At 40.1% G+C, this 19954-nt stretch overlaps 2 protein-coding genes and 1 non-coding gene across 5 annotated transcripts in view; all 3 read left to right on the top strand.

Annotated features, from left to right (window-relative positions):
- The first annotated feature begins 893 nt into the window (after positions 1 to 893).
- Positions 894 to 14274, top strand: malt3 (MALT paracaspase 3). Its single transcript, XM_046351054.1, has 15 exons — positions 894 to 1048; positions 1907 to 1996; positions 2121 to 2245; positions 2355 to 2493; positions 2627 to 2802; positions 3010 to 3106; positions 3765 to 3806; positions 5342 to 5545; positions 7188 to 7365; positions 7500 to 7574; positions 7664 to 7791; positions 11038 to 11187; positions 12060 to 12214; positions 13243 to 13365; positions 13518 to 14274. Exons 2-15 carry the CDS (start codon positions 1978 to 1980, stop codon positions 13848 to 13850), a joined length of 1944 nt encoding a protein of 647 aa, XP_046207010.1. The 5' UTR covers positions 894 to 1048; positions 1907 to 1977; the 3' UTR covers positions 13851 to 14274.
- Positions 14275 to 14865: 591 nt separating this feature from the next.
- On the top strand, positions 14866 to 14937 carry trnah-gug. Its single transcript has one exon. It is a non-coding gene; the product is annotated as a tRNA-His (tRNA).
- Positions 14938 to 15988: 1051 nt separating this feature from the next.
- LOC124036434 (FERM domain-containing protein 5) overlaps positions 15989 to 19954 on the top strand; it is a 113453-nt gene continuing 109487 nt past the window's right edge. For all 3 annotated transcript variants that reach the window (XM_046351032.1, XM_046351042.1, XM_046351023.1), the window contains exon 1: positions 15989 to 16277. In XM_046351032.1, the coding sequence (XP_046206988.1) occupies positions 16176 to 16277 (102 nt within the window). In that variant the 5' untranslated portion in view covers positions 15989 to 16175. The remainder of the gene's footprint in view (positions 16278 to 19954) is intronic.

Raw genomic sequence — 19954 nt, 5'->3', positions numbered from 1 at the left:
GAATGCAATTGTCAATCATAGGCGTGCTTGTGGTGCCATCAGGACACTATTTATAGCAGGCCTACAAATAGCCGCAAGTGCACATCAAATTTTCCCAAGCTAGCCTTCAGACATATATTCAACAAGAGAAGGCTAAAGGTAATGTCTGAGGAAAAATCTATACATTTCAAATTGGAAGAATGTATGTCAAATAAATATCACAAGAGATATCAGACCATTATACACTATCATAGTTGACCAAGCAAGGTCATGTTAAACATACAACCTCTTAACATGTTGACAACAGTGAGTATAGACTCATATTTCGGTGGGACACTGTGTTGGTGGCAGACTTGTTGCAAAACACTAATATGTTGTGCATCCAGGGATACTTTTTGTCAGTGTGCTTACCCAGGGGTGGCCCCCATTTGATACTGCCTACCACCAAAGAGTTCTTCCAAAACACCCTTGAGAATGTGGGTTGTAAATTCATCCATCTGATCACATTGCTTAATTTTCCATTGCCTGCTTAGGTTACCTTTACACACTAAGCACAGAGGACTACCAGCAAAGTGGGGCATTACATAAAACATTGCTATTTAATTCAATCCCAATTTAAACTAATAAGCACAAGAGTAATTTCATAAAACCGAAATACGTTTCATATAACGTAATAAGCCTATTTATTTCAAAAGTGATAAGGTGGGAGCATTGTTGAGCATTTTGAGAGACTTCAAAAGTGAAATCAAAATTAATCAACCTTTTAGATGTCTGTGCTATGTTATTGTTGTCCACGTGTGACTGTTGATCTCGTTGTGGATAACTATTTTAATTGCGTTAGTATTGCATTTCATAAGATATTTTATATGATAGGGCTCATATACTACATATACTACGGTAAAGGGCGGGTATCATTGTTCCGGGAAAAAAGGATGTCCTTTTATTTTTTTTATTGAGATAAAGTTTTGAGGATTCTCGGTTAGTTAAATTCTCGACTGTAGTTTATTTGAGGCAGTCGAATGAATGCTCTTACAGTGTGGCATTTACATGGTGTTTGGTCGCAGTTCAGGTATGTACAAAACATTGATACAGGTAGCCTACACAATAACCCTCTCTAGCCATAGAAATGTGTTGGATCACTTTTTCTATAATCATACTATTTGCGTGTTTGTTCTGCTTGTTCCCCTTCGTGTTTACCAAAGACTTCTATATTTAATTTAATGTAAGAATACCTCTCACAATTACAACAATTAACATAGGCCTAGTGATTTTTTTCTATGACAATAATATATGATCAAACACTAATAATTGTAAAACATATTAATGTGCCTTCTTGCTGAAACAACGCAGCACATTATGGGATGAGTGTGCAGACAGGAATGTGTGGTGGTGATTCACCTAAGTTTATAGGCTACTAATGTGTGCGTCAGGACATTGTTATTGGTCAAGTAGTATACCATATAACTAACAGTCACAATTTTGAGCTGTCGACTAGTAGTGGACATTGTTCAGGTCTAAATTTACAGCCATTAACTGTAGAACTGTACAGCATATTGATAGTAGCATATACTTGTTACTACTCTGTAATAAGCAATTTTCAGGAAGATGATGATGGACAACTGTCCAGATTTGGCCAGCCAGCACAGATTGTGTTGTAAAGATGCTAGCCTACAGTCTATTTTTCTGGAAATAGATTAATTGTCTTATGGTGATTGTCACATGTACAGTTGTAAAGTGGGAAGTGGGCAGAAATCTGCTAGTCATACTTGCCAATGCACATTTGTTCCATTGTGTCCACAAACATAGTCATGGCCCTTATCAGACATCATCTCCACGTGTTCCTGTGATTTTTGGCTGCGTCTTGATTTGTGTTGGTTGATACCCAGTTTGATGCCCATATTTTGTATTTTTTTTTCACATCTTACAGGCAGCACAGTGCAGGAATGACCAGAACCGACTATACTTGAGGTTTAGAAGCTCCTATTCCACACTGAAGTAATGAAAAACATGATCAGAGGTGTGAATTTTCCCAATTTATTTTGCAAATCAACTATGTTCTGTGACCTTTGATCAGTACGCTGACATAACATTATTTTTTAATAACAATTCTGTAATATAATGTTATCACTTTCCATTTTCAGACCTTGTCATTGTGCAGCATCCTGTTTCTGTGAGTGTACCACTGAACTATCAGGTGAATCTGAGTGTGAGAGCAGAGGGGACAGGTATCCTGAACTACCAGTGGTTCAAATCTGATGAAGAGGAGGTATGTGGTTGTGGAGGATTTTTGTCATTCTTGTCTGACACTGTATTATGTTGTCAATTTATAGAGTAACACAGTGTATAACCAATGAAATGGCTAATGTTTTTTTTAGGTATTTGGTGCAACCAGAGCAGATCTGACTGTCACAGCCCAGAGGTCTCAGCTCTACATTTGCCGAGTGAATGACCAGTTCTGCAACTGTGTGTTCAGTGAATGGGTCAAAGTAAAGGTCCCGGACATTGCTAAACCAGGTATATGAATAGTCTATATTAGTTACTAGTTATAAGATAATATGTTTGCAATGCAGATGTTTAAACTTATTTGATCATTGCAGAGAACTATTTTGCATAGAATGTATTAATATTGCATTTTTGATTTCTTTAGGTCTCCCAGTAGCCTGGCGAGGGGAGCTCCATATCGCTGTACACCCTGCACCCCAGACTGTCAGACAGGGGCAGAGACTCACCCTCAGCTGCTCTGCCTTTGGCATTCCTATCCCACACTACCAGTGGTACAGAAATGGACATCCTCTGCTGGGCGAAACCACTAACACATTGCAGGTAACTCCAGTGTTTAATTACTCCTGCACTGAGGTCATCGTATTTACTCTGTCTTGACATTTGATCTGGCTGCTTCAGCAGTCCTATGTAAACATTGCAATTTAGAAGAACTTGGTTAATATTTAACATACGGTTTGTTTTCTAGAATAGTCTTATGCGCATGAGTAGAGCCAAACATTAATGGGAATGTGTTTGTGTCCCTTGTAGATACATAATGCAGAGGCAGACGATAGAGGAACATATCTCTGCTCTGTGTCCAATGTTGAAGAAGAAAGATGGACAGAGCCAGCTGATGTTGATATAGGTAAATGGAAATATGATAGAGCTCGAAGGGCATCTTTGCAAATAATTAGGAAGGAATGTTGTTCTTTGTAGGAAGTCACCCCACTGTGAATGATGCTGTAAAATTATGGACTCTATCTTTTGTGAATGTGTCTCTTTAATTATATATAGATATAGTGAATATGAAACCCAAAAGTCCTTCATAGAAGCACATGACAAAACAATAACAACAGTTATTTGTTCAGTGGCATGAGCTTTACTATTAGCATGAGCTAGTGGAATAGCTGTGAATATTTCGATTTCTGCACATGTCTCCCAGTACCTTTGTACAATACTATCAAGTGGGTCTTTCCATTCTGCTGAGGATTTAAGGTACTTTCCCTTTGTTAAAGACAGAAATGGTAGGAAGTTGTCAGGCTCTCAACAGTGGGTAGGGTTGTATAGACAACATCTAAATGACTTGAAATGAAACTAGCCTTTGGATGTAGGTTCCCCTTTTGCATTTGAATGTGTTTTCTACATTTTGACTCAACCAGTCTGAAGTAAAACGGAGGCCTTTAACACACTCATATTGCTTTTGATCTTGTTTGTTGTGTTTGATTGACAGATTGAAGTGTGATGTGTGAAGTTATGCACTGATTTCAACCATTGTTTTTCTTTCTTTTTTCCATTTTGTTCAGAGCCATCTAATCAACTCAAAGCCACAGCTCCAAAACTCACAGGTATGGCTCGGTTAAAATAAAGTATTAGTGTAAATAAAGTATTTGTCATTTTTAGAATGCAGTTTGAGCATTTCCTCATTGAAGAGGGGAACTGTTGTAGCAGTATTTTCAGATATACAGCACCAGTCAAAAGTTGACACGCATACTACTCATTCCAGGGTTTTTCTTTATTTTACTATTTTTTACATTGTAGAATAATAGTGAAGACATCAAAACTATGAAATAACATATATGGAATCATGCAGTAACAAAAAAGTGTTAAAGTTGCTACACTTTGCCTTGATGACAGCTTTGCACACTCTTGGCATTCGCTCAACCAGCTTCATGAGGTAGTCACCTGGAATGCATTTCATTTAACAGGTGAATTTCTTCCTCCTTAATGCGTTTGAACCAATCAGTTTTGTTGTGACAATGTAGGGCTGGTATACAAAAGATAGTACTATTTGGTAAAATACAAAGACCATATTATGGCAAGAACAGCTCAAATAAGCAAAGAGAAATGACAGTGCATCATTACTTTAAGACATGAAGGGCAGTCAATCTGGATAATGTCAAGAACTTTGAAAGTTTCTTCCATCTAGCACTATGATGAAACTGGCTCTCATGAGGACCGCCACAGGAAAGGAAGACCCAGAGTTACCTCTGCTGCAGAGGACAAGTTAATTAGCATTACCAGCCTCAGAAATTGCTGCCCAAATAAATACTTCACAGACTTTAAGTCACAGGGTCATCTCAACATCAACTGTTCAGAGGAGACTGCGTGAATCAGACCTTCATGGTCGAATTGCTGCAAAGAAACCACTACTAAAGGACAGCAATAATAAGAAGAGACTTGCTTGGGCCAAGAAACACAAGCAATGAACATTAGACTGGTGGAAATCTGTTGTTTGGTATGATGAGTCCCAATTTGAGATTTTTGGTTCCAACCGCCATGTCTTTGTGAGACGCAGAGTAGGTGAACGGATGATCTCTGCATGTGTGGTTCCCACTGTGAAGCATGGAGGAGGAGGTGTGATGGTACTTTGCTGGTGACGCTGTCAGTGGCTTATTTAGAATTCAAGGCACACTTAACCAGCATGGCAACCACAGCATTCTGCAGCAATACGCCATCCTATCTGCTTTGCGCTTAGTGGGACTATCATTTACTTTTCAACAGGACAATGACTCAACACACCTCCAGGCTGTGTAAGGGCTATTTGACCAAGAAGGGGAGTGATGGAGTGCTGCATCAGATGACCTGGCCTCCACAATCACCTGACCTCAACCCATTTGAGATGGTTTGGGATGAGTTGAACTGTAGATTGAAGGAAAAGCAGCCTCCATGATTCCATATGTGTTATTTCATAGTTTTGATCTGTTCACTATTATTCTACAATGTAGAAAATAGTCAAAATAAAGAAAACCCTGGAATGAGTAGGTGTGTCCAAACTTTTGACTGGTACTGCATGCAGTTTTATGTTTCTACAGTTTAATTAGCTGTTTTTGTACAGTAAATTAACCCCAATTACTAATTCCACTATGGTCTTTCCATTCAGCGACTGACAAAGTGGCCCTGCTTATTGGTAACCTCAACTACTCCCACCACCCGGACCTGATGGCCCCCACTATGGATGTCCATGAGCTGGCCAACCTGCTGCAGCAGCTGGGCTTCAGAGTGGTGTCTCTTCTGGACCTCACCAGGGAGGAGATGCTGGCAGCCATTGACAAGTTCATTCTTCTGCTTGATAGGGGCGTGTATGGTGAGTTTAACATTGTACAGTATTCTGGTGGTAACATTACAATGGAAAATGTATTTTGAATTGAGTTTTTTTCAGAGTCTCTAAAAAGCTAATGATGAGAGTAATACTATTCCCCATCTCAGATAAATAGGTGTAAATGTATTTTTTTAAAGTATATGTTAAGTGGAAATTAGACTTCGTAGTCTGGTTAAGTTCCCTTTGAACTTATTCTACTCTTTTCCGTTGAACTTGTTGAGGTCACAGTTCATAATTCTATGCTGCTGTTTTGAGATCTTATTAGTAGCTTGGTGTGAGTGTGGTTTAGAAGGCAGATAAGAGGTGGAAAGGAGAAGCATGGGTCTGTAGTGTTTGGTGTGAAAAGCCTTGCTATGTATAGCCGTTTCTAAAGTCCTGTGATACTTCTACTTTACAGAATTATTTAGCGCCTGTAAAGGGCTTTTAGCAACCCAGCAAACTGTCAGCTTATCTCCCTTTTATATTTTAGTCAAATAAATAAACGTTCACACTGTTATTACAGGCACTGAGCCATACACATGACATTTTATTTGGTATGTAAGCATTTTTAAGAATGTATAACTTTCTGCCTCATCTAATAGTCCATGTGTGTGTTGTTGGCTGTTATAGAAAACGAGGTCAGCTTAATGTGAAACTAAAAAAAACAATCTAAAAAGTATCAACTTGGCTTTCTATGAGCTTTTAGGACCTGCACAGTTGACCTGTTTCCGCTGGACATAATACCTAGAAAGCAAGCAACATAATGGCTTGTTGATAAAGGATAGGGTCAGTGTTGTGTGATATTCTACACAGTATATCTTTGATCAAATGAAACCGGCTAAAACATGGAGCCTTGTTTGACAGATGCATAAAGAGTATGAAACATGTAGCTACTGCGGCTCTACTATGTCCTACTTTCATTGCTCTGAAAACCCCTGACCTTTTTCATGTGCAGTTTCACCCTTTCTTCTTCCTTATCTCTACCTCGCTCTGAAGGGGAATATACACTGAGTGTACAAAAAATTAGGAACACCTTCCTAATATTGGGTTGCACGTCCTTTTGCGCTCAGAACAGCCTCAATTTGTCGGGGTATGGATTCTACAAGGTGTCGAAAGCGTTCCACAGGGATGCTGGCCCGTGTTGACTCCAATGCTTCCCACAGTTGTGATAAGTTGGTTGGCTGGATGTCCTTTGGGTGGTGGACCATTCTTGATACACACGGGAAGCTGTTGAGCCTGAAAAACCCAGCAACGTTGCAGTTCTTGACAGACTGTATACCATGCACCTTGCACCTACTACCATACCCTGCTCAAAGGCACTTAAATATTTTTTTCTTGCCCATTCACAATCCATGTCTCAAGTGACTCAAGGCTTCATCTACACTGATTAACAAGTGACATCGATAAGGGATCATAGCATTCACCTGGTTAGCCTATGTCATGGAGCAGGTGTTCATAATGTTTTGTACACTCAGTGTACTCTTCTTGTGTTCTGAATGTACTATTTTACACCTATGAGAGACTTGTCTTTCCTGTGTTCATCTGATGAAGTAAATGTGATCAATGGTAACTAACTCCAAATAGTAATTTTGGTGTATCACTGAAATACATAAAAAAAATACCTGTAACGTTATGATATCCCCTACAGCCCTGTTCTACTATGCTGGTCATGGGTACGAACGTTCAGGGAGGAACTACCTGGTGGCCATAGACGCTCCACAGCCCTACCGTCCAGAGAACTGTGTCTGTGTACAGAGGGTCATGCGCATGATGCAGGAGAAACGGACTGCATTGAGTGTGGTCTTACTAGACACCTGCAGAACATGGTAGGCCTCCTCATGTTACTGTTTGTGGCGCTACATCTTGTACAACATTTGTACAAACAGTATTATGATTGTGGAAGGACTAAAACAGGTGTTAAGTTGTATATTCGTGTTAAGTTGTATATTTGTATTTTAAGGTACAACCAAGATTGCATAACTTCTGAAATCAGGCCCTTGGTACCCATGGGAAACACAGTGTATGGATATGCCACGTATGTATTTTTTGTGTGTATGTAACAACTTATTTTATGAGTGTTCATTCATGACCTGACATCTAAATGACCTCCTGCTGCCTTAAAAGATGTGAAGATGCAGAAGCGTATGAGGTGCAGGACGGAGGGAAGAGCACCGGGATCTTCACCAAGTACCTGAACAAGCACATTCTGCAGCCGGAGAAGGTCACTCACGTCCTGGAGCAGGTCTCTGCGGGTCAGTGTTATTGGATGATAGGCTTTGCTCTTATAGTATGACGGTGGCTTTGCTTATAGTACTTCCTTCAGTCTGTGTGACTTTGGAATTCCAGGATGGATGTTTTGACATACTGTTAACACCAATCCATGACTCATATGGGAAACCCCTGTATTTCTTTTGACCAAAAAATACTAGATATTACCCAAGAAAGACTAAATTCCCTGCTAATGACTCTAGGTGACTCTGGGTTCTATAGCTCCTCTATATGAGATGCATAATAGTGTCTGTAAACTGGGTCAGTGTGGAAGTTGTTGTTGGATGAAGCACAGACATTTTCACATCCTAAAGGTTCAATGCAGCTGTTTTTATCTCAATCCCAAATAATTTCTAGTTAACAATTAATTTCCTTACTGTGATTGTTTTTAATTGAATGGTTTAAAAAAAGAACAAAAAATTCTTAGCAAAGTTAAATTTCTTAAGAAAGAATTTAGCTTGGACTATCTGGGAGTGGTCTGTGAGAGGTTTGGAACTCTTTATTGGTCTATTAACTAATTTACCAACTGGTGATGTAACCAGGCAGGCCAAAACTCCATCCCATTAACACAGGATGAAATTTCAGGCGGTCTTTTCAAACAGCTCTTACACTAAAAGGACATTATCTAATTTTCACAGAATTATTCCAACCTCAGTGTGGAAATATATATAAAACACAAGTAAATCACATTTTTGACTGCACTGGGCCTTTAATGTTTCTCTATCACTAACTACTCCCACTGGTTCAGCAGGTAGCAGTGGGCGGCGCTTGGAGGGCTGCTTGTTTTGTTTGTTTCATTCCCCAGCACGAAATCAAAGTGTCACTCAAAGGAGGAACTAACAAAGAGTTACTGACCAACAACCAAAACAGATGGGTTTTATGAAGGTTTCTGAAAGACACTCATGGGGTTGTCCACTGAAAGTTGAATAGCAACAACAACTGGAACCTAAAAGACACCCACCATGAGCACACAATACATTCGCCCAAGAGGCAAACAAAAGAAAGACCCACACCAAAATTAAAGACAGGAATCAAACCAAAATCAGACAAAGGAACGCTTTTCTATAAACACACCAACTAAAGGTGTTGACCCTCCACATCTCTCAAGGCAATTGGAGCACTGGGCCAGCCACTCTTACATTTAACATTTAAGTCATTTAGCAGACGCTCTTATCCAGAGCGACTTACAAATAGCACCTGGGCCAGCACAGGTGAAACACCTTCCCACTAACGAGACGGAAACCAGAACAGGTGTAACACATACTGAGTAACGAGGTGACACCACTCAGCACCCCCTACGATCTATACGTGCTAAAGTCTAACCTCATAATTGGAAAAACCAAAATCTTAAATAAAATAACATTTTATTGGTCACATACACATGTTTAGCAGATGTTATTGCGGGTGTAGCGAAATGTGTGAAAACCTGTAACATGTTTGATGGGTCTCTCTGGTAACATGACTTTGTGAGACAGAGCTGCATTAGCATGTGACCTCATTCTCTGGAAATTCACACTGTTGGTCAGAGCACAGCAGGAAACCTGAGAGCAGTAGAGTTAAAGACAGCTGCTCTGGCGTGTGTGTGTACCCCCCTACACTGCTCTCCTGTGGTCAATCAGCTCCAGCTCCAGTGATCCTGCATAACTTAACACAACCCATCCAAGGAGGTGGTGGTAAAGTACTGCTTTGGTTGACTGATGAATTGCCAGTGGCTGTAACGGTCGGACCTTAGCACAGAAGCTCACGGCTTACATAAGACATATATTTACTGCACCGTTATTCAATGGGACATTGTGAAAACAAACGTGACACAATACATTTTATTTCAGGTTTACAGCTACATTTCTGGAAGTGTAATCATGAATGAATCGTGAATAATGATGAGTTAGAATGTTACAGAGAAATAAATATCATACCCCCAAAAATGGCTAACCTCCCCTGTTATTGGTAATGGTGAGTTAGCATGTTTTGGGGGCGTGATCTTTGTGCATCTGTAACTTTCATTAATTCATGGATATCAGTAATCATGGTAGCATCCACATTCATATAGAAGTGTTGAGAAGCATATTCTATTCATATTTACAATGAAATTGACTCCACAATAAAAGTGGCTCCAATACATTATTTACCATTAATTTCTATTGGGCACAACATAATCCAAAACACAACCAAAACAAACTAAATGCAGCCAACAAGTTTGTAGAGTCACAAGCTTGAGGTAGTCAATACATGCTAGGAATATGTAACCAAATACTAAACGTTTGACTTAATTTAATTTTCTAAGTGAATTTGTTCAAATACTTACGGGGGGACTAGATACATAAAGTGCATTAATTTCTACACAATAAAACAGATATGTATGAAAATACACTTGAATAAAAGGTGACGTTTTGTACTGCAGGGATCATCAACTAGATTCAGCCGTGTGGCCGATTTGTCTCTTGAGCTCATGGTCGGGGGGACGGAACATAATTACAAATCATTTGTAGACTGCAAATTGACCTCAAGAAGCCCAAACAGATATAAAATTTGACTAAAACATAATAATTTCAAACATTGCTTACATTTGTGCATGATCTCGTCTCTCTATTATGCGTGGGAATACTTTGTCTAACTGTTGCATTGATCAGAATCGTATTTTAGACCTTAAACAACCTTTGCTAATTCATGTCTAGGAAATAATATTCACTGAAGTGACAGATCATGAGACCATGTTCCCAGAACCTCATTTGAAGAATTATGATCTATTTCTGTCCTCGAGTTATTTATTAATGGAAAAATACTTGATGATGAACTGCTGTTCACTCAACTCTAATGGAAACATAGCGAAGACAGCTTGCTTAAAATATGTACTAAAGCCATATCCTCTGCAAGGCTAAGAGTAAGCCTGTATCCAGGGCCCTGAATAGGGTTTCAGTGTATCAGTTGTCCCTTTTCAGTTGTCCCCGTAGGCCCTCATTGTAAAGAATATTTTTTTCTTAGCTGACTTGTCGAGTAAATTAAGGTTACATTTCAAATGTAAAAAATGTCAACTCTGGCCCACAATGCCTTATACATGTCTGTCATCTAAGCACTTCACTCTTATTATCCACATGTTTGTCATTTCAGAGCCTTTACATCAGTCAAATAGTATTATTATTTTCATTTCAGTTCTACTATTGAACCTTCCTTAAGAACAGCTGTTGCCTTGGCAGCATAGGCTAACCTTTAACATTTACCCTGTTCCTCAGATCTAGGCAGAGACCCTCTGGTCACAGGGAAGCAGGCGGTGGAGATCAAACACACGCTGAAGGAGCCTCGCTCCCTTACAGATCCGATCAGGACCACCGGCCACACTGGGGAGCTACGTCTGAGAGATGCCTGCTGGAGACAAGCCAACGGTAAGTTTTTACACCACAATATCCGCAATCCAGACCCTTTTTCCACAATAAAGGGTAATCTAAAGACACTATTGATAAATTATTGTGTGTATGTCAAGTGCTGTACTTATTTTAGATGCATTAGCAATGGTATGGTGTGTGATTTTCTCTGAAATACTGTAATATAATTTTCTTGCCCTAAACTAGTCTTATCAAGAAAGAGGAATAGCAATATGTTCCCTCCTCCCTACACCCCTCCAGTTCTGCATGTGATATGGATGTGGCTGTTAAAAACAGTGTGGTTTAGCATGAGTCATGACCATCACACCACCATTCAATAATTGACAGTTTATTTGTGGTGATAACAGACAGCGAACTTATTTGTATATTTAAAGTCAACTATAAGCTTATTTCACTCAAAGTATATCAGTTGTATACATAACAGAAGGGAATATACTTTTGTTGTCCCCCTGTCACCTAGGAACTTGCTTATCGTGTATTATTTATTCAAATAGAATGTTGTCATCACTAAAGTTCTTGAAAATCCCTATGTATATTTTGGCCTCAAATTTTGAAGAACAAACTCCTACTGTAACCTTTTTCAAGGACAAGGTAACATCTGATAAAATTAACTTTTCTGATAACATGCCTGGTTAATTCTCTTATCTAGTCTGTCTCCTAGAGATAAAATTAAATCAAATAAAAATGTAATAGTGACATGCTCCGAATACAACAACAACCTTACAGTGAAATGCTTACTTTCGAGCCCCTAACCGACAGTGCAGTTTCAAAAAATATGGATACGAATAAGAGATAGCATCCTATGTCAGATGCTTTCTGACATAGGATTTGTATCTTAAAACTGCCTTTCCATGTGATATCATCCCACACAGAGCTACCACGTCAGAAGCTGCTTATTTTCCCCTGTGGAGTTGAGGTGGAGGTCAGCTTCTCAGCCTTGTTCTCTAACGTCATGGTTGCCTTCGGCACAGTGAAAACTACTGGCCCCAGGACCCAGGACTGCACTGTTACTCTGAGGAGCACACCTGTGAGTCACCTCTTCACGCTTACTTGTTGATACCTGCCACATCATGTAAAGGGCAGGGTGTGGTGAACAAACACCCACTAATCAGAATTTTGATTTAGTTGCATAACTTAAATGACACTGCAGATAAAAATTTGATTGAAAGGACTTTGTTACTCCTTGTGAGACCCCTGAAATGTATGCATAATTGTATCCATCTGTAGGCTACACTCACAACAAAACTGAAAACAGATTGTTTGAGAGAAGGTTCTAAGAGTTGGTTCTGCAAATGGTGTCTGAACTATTTAAGTTTGTGGTCACAGCTCTCAAGGCTAAAATTGTCATATAGATATTTATCTGAACCTGACACGGCATAACGCTTTGCAATTTTGAAGGTTTATTGCTCATAAAACTAAGTTTTATATGTAGAGAACATGCATGTACAAAGGTTGTCAAGAGCGCAGCATCATCCCCTCCCCATTCTAGGGTATATCTTATGCACAGCACACTTATTGGCACAGTTCTGCCTTATGCGGTGTATGCCCTCTTGGCTTTCACGACAGCGTAACACAGTCATTGAATGATGTTTCCCATTTACAAGAATGTTGGCCCATATATAGAGTTCCTAGCTGTAATAAATGGATGAAGTGAGAAACAAGAGCAGGAAAGTGGTGCACAACCGCTTATCAAGTGTTTGCTTCTGTGGTGTGACTCTTTGGAGCATACTGACACCTAGTGGTTCAATGCATTATTTTCCCCGTACACAAAACCATTATACCATGTATGTGTAACCTTTATTTAACCTGGCAAGTCTTACTTACAATGACAGCCTACCAGGGAACAGTGGGTTAACTGCCTTGTTCAAGGGCAGAACAACAGATTTTTACCTTGTCAGCTCGGGGATTCATTCCAGCAACCTTTCAGTTACTGGCCCAACGCTCTAACCACTAGGCTACCTGCCACTCCATGTATAATGTGTATAGTAATAATAAGTGGGTGTGACAGGTTTTGTTGTAGTTGCCTGATGTATTTTATTCCCAACCTCTGTCTAGGCAATGGAGGATATCTTCTCTAGTCCTGGCAGGTCAGGTGAAATGGACTCTCTCTTGCTAAACAACTTGGTTGCTGAAAACCCTGACTGTAGCCTCAGACTTTGTGGCCTTCAAAAGCTCCAGGTATGCTTACTTTCTGCGTCCTCATATTTAAAATTGAAAGTATTCAATAATATGGTAGAACGGTTTACATTTTGCAATCTATCATTTATTCAATGGTTAACTAAAAGTATGAATAAAAATCTATATTCTGTTTTTTTCTCTCTGTTCCAAAGGGATCCTTAGTGATAAAGGTGGACCTACACTATACCCACACGGGCAGCAAGCTGCGGCTGCAAGAGAGCAAACAGCTAGACATAGGAAAGCCTTTGGTAGCATCTTGTGATCAGTACAGGGGACAGCAAGCATTGGTGACCCAGAGACAAGAAGGTGCCCCTTCCCAGAGTATGGGCCACGTTTCACACAGCAAGCAGCCCCCACGTCAAACACTGGGACAGCCAGGTCGCCCCTTCACCAGGAAGGCAGAGTGTGCTGCCAAAGTCCCTACAGCAAGGAGCAACGAACCAGAGGAAAATGATGAGACTGAGCCTCAAGACTTTACCTTCTGATTTCCGCTCTCCACGTCTTTGGAAAAAGGGTAGTTTAGTAGTAGTAGTGACTAGTGTAGTCAATAGGATATTTTCTGTTTAGGCTTAAAGCAATGTACATAATTAAATCAGCATGATACATTCTATTTCTCTGGTTAGGCTATATTTCATCAGTTTAATGATGGTTATGAGGTGTGTGTGTGTCAGTGTGTGTATACATGTGGCATTGTGAGTTTGAGGAGATTATCTCCTGGATTATGTTCCTCTCTTAAAGCACTATTCGGTTTTTAGTTCTCAGCATGATACCCAAGCAATATTTATTCTTAAATGATCACAGTATGAAAAAAGCTGACTTTTCTACATGCTTGTGAATAATAACAATAATAATACACATTTCAGCTCTTATGTACCTGTATGTAACTATTAAAATGAATGAAATACCATTTTTAGGACTGTATTATTCAAGATTAATTTATGATTAACACAATTTGTGGTTTTATATTTGAACTACTTTAATATATTTATTAATATATAGCCTATGTTAACCGTATTAACAACAATCCTACAATTCAATACAATTTCCATGAACTGAAAGAAAAAATACAATAATTCAGGCAAAAGACAAAAGTCAAGAAAGGTTAGCTACAATAAACGTCATATATAAGCAGACATGATGAGCAGATGAGGAACAATAGGATATTAGCTAACTAATTTCATTTGCAAATTTGCATAAAAATAAGAAGAATCCTAAACATTTATGACTGAAATGTACCAAACAAAAATACATAGCTAAATAAACAGATTCAAATAGTTTTTAAACATGGTGCCACATTTTCAGATTCAATTGTCTCTGGATAGTTTACTACACATAGCTTTCGACATTTTAAAGGTCTATAAAATGCATAAAATACTATCATTACCTCATAAAGAAAAGGTAATCTAGCTTGGTCACTAGCTACAATTTCGTCAATTTATGCCGCTGCATACCGGGTTATAAACCTAATATCTCCAATACTTATACAAGCCCTGGTAGCTCGCCGTGATCGTATAGTGGTTAGTACTCTGCGTTGTGGCCGCAGCAACCCCGGTTCGAATCCGGGTCACGGCATTGCGAACACAATGTCACGGCAAAAGGGTAGATTTTTTTCTGGATTGTCTTGTTCTTTTTTTTAAGCTTCAAAATGTTTTATAAGTTATCCTCGTTCAGTCATTGCTTGGCGAAGCAATTTTCCGAACACAGCGAACCTATGAAGTCGGCTGTAGTCATTCATATGAAATGTGTTATATGTCCGCTAGGGGGTGGAAGAGTCGCTATTCGATAATTGTTGTGCTGAGACTAATTGTGCGAAAAACCATCAATCAAATAAATCAATCAGATGTATTTATAAAGCCCTTTTTACATCAGCATTCGTCACAAAGTTCTTACACATAAATATTTGTCAAAGACACCAGCCTCATAGACTGTTCTGCTACCGCACGGCAAGCGGTACCGCAGCGCCAAGTCTAGGTCCAAAAGACTCCTTAACAGCTTCTACCCCCAAGTCTTATGACTGCTGAACAGTTAATTAAATAGCTACTCAGACTATTTGCATTGGCCCCCCCCCCCCCCCCCCCCCCCCTTACGCTACTGCTACTCACTGTTTATTATCTAGTCATTTTATCCCTACCTACATGACCCCCCCCCCCAATTAGTTGATACATGTATTTTCATGATTGCTCTGGCCACTGAGTCATACAATTGGGAAATAAATTCGGATGAGGGATAGCTATCCCGGACGCAAGATGGTGGTATTATTCCTTTTAAGTCATTTGTCATAAACGACGCAGCCTAAAATGAATAATACCGCCATCTTGCGTCTGGTTGGGCTACCCCTCATTCGTTTGAGGCGCTAAACATTCATAAACATGGAATGCATGGGAGACTGAAAACACCACCTTTGGACCTCCTAGTGCCAATTGGTGGCTTAAGAAAATTAAAGGATGAAATATTCATTTTTGGTGTTGCTTATTTAGGGCTTCTGCCCATTTTGTGGACATCGCTCTCGTTGGTTCTCATTGACGTCTGTCTATTCTAAGGGACCGCCCTCTAGCTCAGGTTGCAAGTGGTGAATGGTCACCCATCGTTCGGCCACGGTTTTGCTCCTGGATCTGGATGCGAGCGTCATTTCAATGATTCCGCACTGTGGCCAGTGTCTGTGTTGTGTTAACTTCATGGGATAGACTATGCTGCGTCTTGGCAGTAGAATCTTGATCGATAGTCTGGTTGATCGAAAAATGTAGTCATTCTGTGCTGTGTTTAGTTTATTGTTCTGGTCCTTAGACGCAGACCAGCAATTCTGTGAGAAGATGTTGAGCCGAATAATGAGTGGCAGCATCAGGAATCTGGATAGAGAATATGACTGCACCGTCAGACTCCTGGATGATACGGAATACACATGCACAATTCAGGTCAGTCACGTGCTCTATATTTTTCCAATAACTGTTTTCCCTCCGCAGAGCATATTGCAAGGCAAGTGCTGCAATTGTCTCCGTATAGAAAAGCACGCACAGTGTTTCAGGATGTTACTACCGCAAGGGTCCATACCTCCATTGAAGTTAACATTTAAAATGGTTAAGGTAAGGGATAAGGTTAGGCTTTAGAGTATGGATGTCCCAAGAATTCTGGATTGCACTGACCCGTCAGAAAGTGCCCGCATCCCGCAGGACCCACAATAGGCATGATCTGAATATATCGCTGTGTAACTTGTTTGCTAACACATTTTTTTGCCGTAGCCTGTGCAGGGATCATCAACGTGGGCCGATGTTCTCTTGCGCGTATGGTCGGGCCGCAGGAACATAATTACAAATAATTGTGTAGACCGCAAATTGACCGCAAGAAGCCCAAACATAAATAATGTTAGACTAAAACATAATAATTTCAAACCTTGCTTACGTTTGTATACGATCACGTGTCTCTCTGTTATGCGTGAGAGTACTTGGGAACAGATTTCTTAAATACAAATTACTCGGAGCTGAGCTCCTTGTGTTTTTCTAGTCTATTATGGCCAACAATAATACAGATAATATTTGTGTTTATTTTTTGCTCAGAACATTTTTGGGGCCAAATGAAACTACCCGCGGACCACTTGCAGGCAGTTGGGAACTCTGGTCTATGCCATCTGACTTGGTGCACCGAGAGCAGGGTTTCCCAAACTCAGTCCTGGGGCCTCCATGGGTGTACTTTAGTTTTTCCCCCTAGCACTACACAGCTGATTCAAAGAATCAAAGCTTGATTATGAGTTCATTATTTGAATCAGCTGTGTAGTGCTAGGGGGGAAATGTGCACCCAGGGGGGCCTCAGGATGGAGTTTGGGAAACCCTGACATAGAGGATGTCCTATAGGTAACTGTACATCTGTATGATAATTCACCAGACACATGACCTCATCGGCATTTTGTTGCTGACATAGAGGATGTCCTATACGTAACTGTACATCTGTATGATAATCCACCAGACACATGACCTCATCAGCGTTTTGTTGCTGACATAGAGGATGTCCTATACGTAACTGTACATCTGTATGATAATCCACCAGACACATGACCTCATCGGCGTTTTGTTGCTGACATAGAGGATGTCCTATAGGTAACTGTACATCTGTATGATAATCCACCAGACACATGACCTCATCGGCGTTTTGTTGCTGACATAGAGGATGTCCTATACGTAACTGTACATCTGTATGATAATCCACCAGACACATGACCTCATCGGCGTTTTGTTGCTGACATAGAGGATGTCCTATAGGTAACTGTACATCTGTATGATAATCCACCAGACACATGACCTCATCGGCGTTTTGTTGCTGACATAGAGGATGTCCTATAGGTAACTGTACATCTGTATGATAATCCACCAGACACATGACCTCATCAGCGTTTTGTTGCTGACATAGAGGATGTCCTATAGGTAACTGTACATCTTTATGATAATCCACCAGACACATGACCTCATCGGCGTTTTGTTGCTGACATAGAGGATGTCCTATAGGTAACTGTACATCTGTATGATAATCCACCAGACACATGACCTCATCGGCGTTTTGTTGCTGACATAGAGGATGTCCTATAGGTAACTGTACATCTGTATGATAATCCACCAGACACATGACCTCATCGGCGTTTTGTTGCTGACATGGGCTAAACATGGCAAATAGGAAATGGTTTACAACAGACACATAATCTAGCCTACTAGTGGAATTGTTATTTTTCACTATCATGACAGCGCTGGAAGTAGGGGTTTGAAAAGTGATCAAAAGTTTTCAGGTTTTATATTTGAATCTGTCAACAGTTTTAAGAGTTCCATGTTATTATTACTCAGATTGGATTTTATTGTTGCTCAAGAGCAATTTGTTTACTGAAACTGTTATGAGCCTGTATATAGTTCACTACTATATGTAGACATATAATTATAATAATAATGTTTTGTAGAAAGTAAAGTGAGATACATTTCCTGTATAAATCAAAGTGAGATTGATTTCCTGTAAGGGAAGATAGGAAGGAGTAAGGTGTTTGTTTATTTTTATTTTGTTTGCTGCTAGTCTTGCTTTAATGTATCCTTCGTTTTATATTCAGCCTGAAATAAAGGTAGGGGAGAGGGTCGATCAGAACCAATTACAGTGTGTTTGTGTGTGTATTCATCTGTGGATCATCGTTCCTCAGAAGTTAGTGGAGAGCGCTATCTCCTGGACTGAGGGAATCCCCAGAGGGCTCCTACTATTTTTAACATATTGAGACATTCAACAGATCTTGAAGAAGGAAAAATGAATCAGATTTTTAGGGAGACCGGTATGATGCAATTAAATGTTAAAGCTGCAGTCTTTGTTTCTGTTATTTTGCTTTTTCCCTTTTGGTTGCATGCATCTCTGTTGGAGATATATTTCAAATCAAATCAAATTGTATTTGTCACATGCGCCGAGTACAACAGGTGTAGGTAGACCTTACAGTGAAATGCTCACTTACAAGCCCTTAACAACAATGCAGTTTTAAGAAAAATACCTAAAAAACGAAGAAATAAAAGTAACAAATATACAAACAAAAGACAAATTAAAGAGCAATTATAAAATAACAATAGCGAGGCTATATACAGGGGGTACCGGTACAGAGTCAATGTGTGGGGGCACTGGTTAGTCGAGGTAATTGAGGTAATATATCAATGTGGGTAGAGTTATTAAAGTGACTTATGCATAGATAATAGCAGAGAGTAGCAGCAGTGCAAAATAGGGGGGTTGGGACAATGCAAGTAGTCTGGGTAGCCATTTGATTAGATGTTCAGTAGTCTTATGGCTTTTAGGGTAGAAGCTGTTTTAAAGCCTCTTGGACCAAGACTTGGTGCTCCGGTACCGCTTGGCGTGCGGTAGCAGAGAGAACAGTCTATGACTAGGATGGCTGGAGTCATTGACAGTTTTTAGGGCCTTCCTCTGACACCACCTGGTATAGAGTTCCTGGATGGCAGGAAGCCAGTGATGAACTGGGCCACACTTACTACCCCCTGTAGTGCCTTGCAGTTGGAGGCCTAGCAGTTGCCATACCAGGCAGTGATGCTCTCGATGGTGCAGCTGTAGAACCTTTTCCCTCTAGAGTTGATGATAGGAGATAGAATCTCAGAGCTCCAGGAGAGTGAGAGTGATATCAGAAGGCCCATCTTGTAAACAGGCCATATTAACAGCCCTTGTATTCTTGCTAATGCCTTGAGACTGAGCTGAAGTCATGGGGGTGAGGAGTGATGAAGCAGAAAGTATCTGCCTATTCTCTGCTCTGGCAGTCTGGACTGGAGTACTGGCTGACTACTTCTTTTGTTCTCTCTCGACCTGACTGCAGTTCGGTGTCGTTACCGACTTCAGTGGGCAAATGCTCATCTTTGATGGCCACTCACGCTGGAGAAGTGTGTTCTTCACGGATTAATCTTGGTTTCAACCGTACCGGACAGATGGCAGACAGTGTGTATGGTGTCGTGTGGGTGAGAGGTTTGCTGATGTCAATGTTGTGAACAGAGTGCCCCATGGTGGAGGTGGTGTTATGGTATGGGTAGGCATAAGCTATGGGTAACGAACACAATTGCATTTTATTAATGCCAATTAAAATGCA

The sequence above is a fragment of the Oncorhynchus gorbuscha genome, linkage group LG01 (assembly GCF_021184085.1).
Source record: "Oncorhynchus gorbuscha isolate QuinsamMale2020 ecotype Even-year linkage group LG01, OgorEven_v1.0, whole genome shotgun sequence".
NCBI lineage: Eukaryota > Metazoa > Chordata > Actinopteri > Salmoniformes > Salmonidae > Oncorhynchus > Oncorhynchus gorbuscha.
The sequence above is the reverse complement of the archived record's forward strand: the minus strand, read 5'-3'. Positions and strand labels throughout refer to the sequence as shown.

Excerpts from the sequence above, each read along its gene's own strand:
- malt3 (XM_046351054.1), top strand. Across the intron at positions 12,215-13,242 it reads TTACTCTGAGGAGCACACCT|GCAATGGAGGATATCTTCTC; the intron begins GTGAGTCACCTC and ends ACCTCTGTCTAG. Across the intron at positions 13,366-13,517 it reads GTGGCCTTCAAAAGCTCCAG|GGATCCTTAGTGATAAAGGT; the intron begins GTATGCTTACTT and ends TCTGTTCCAAAG.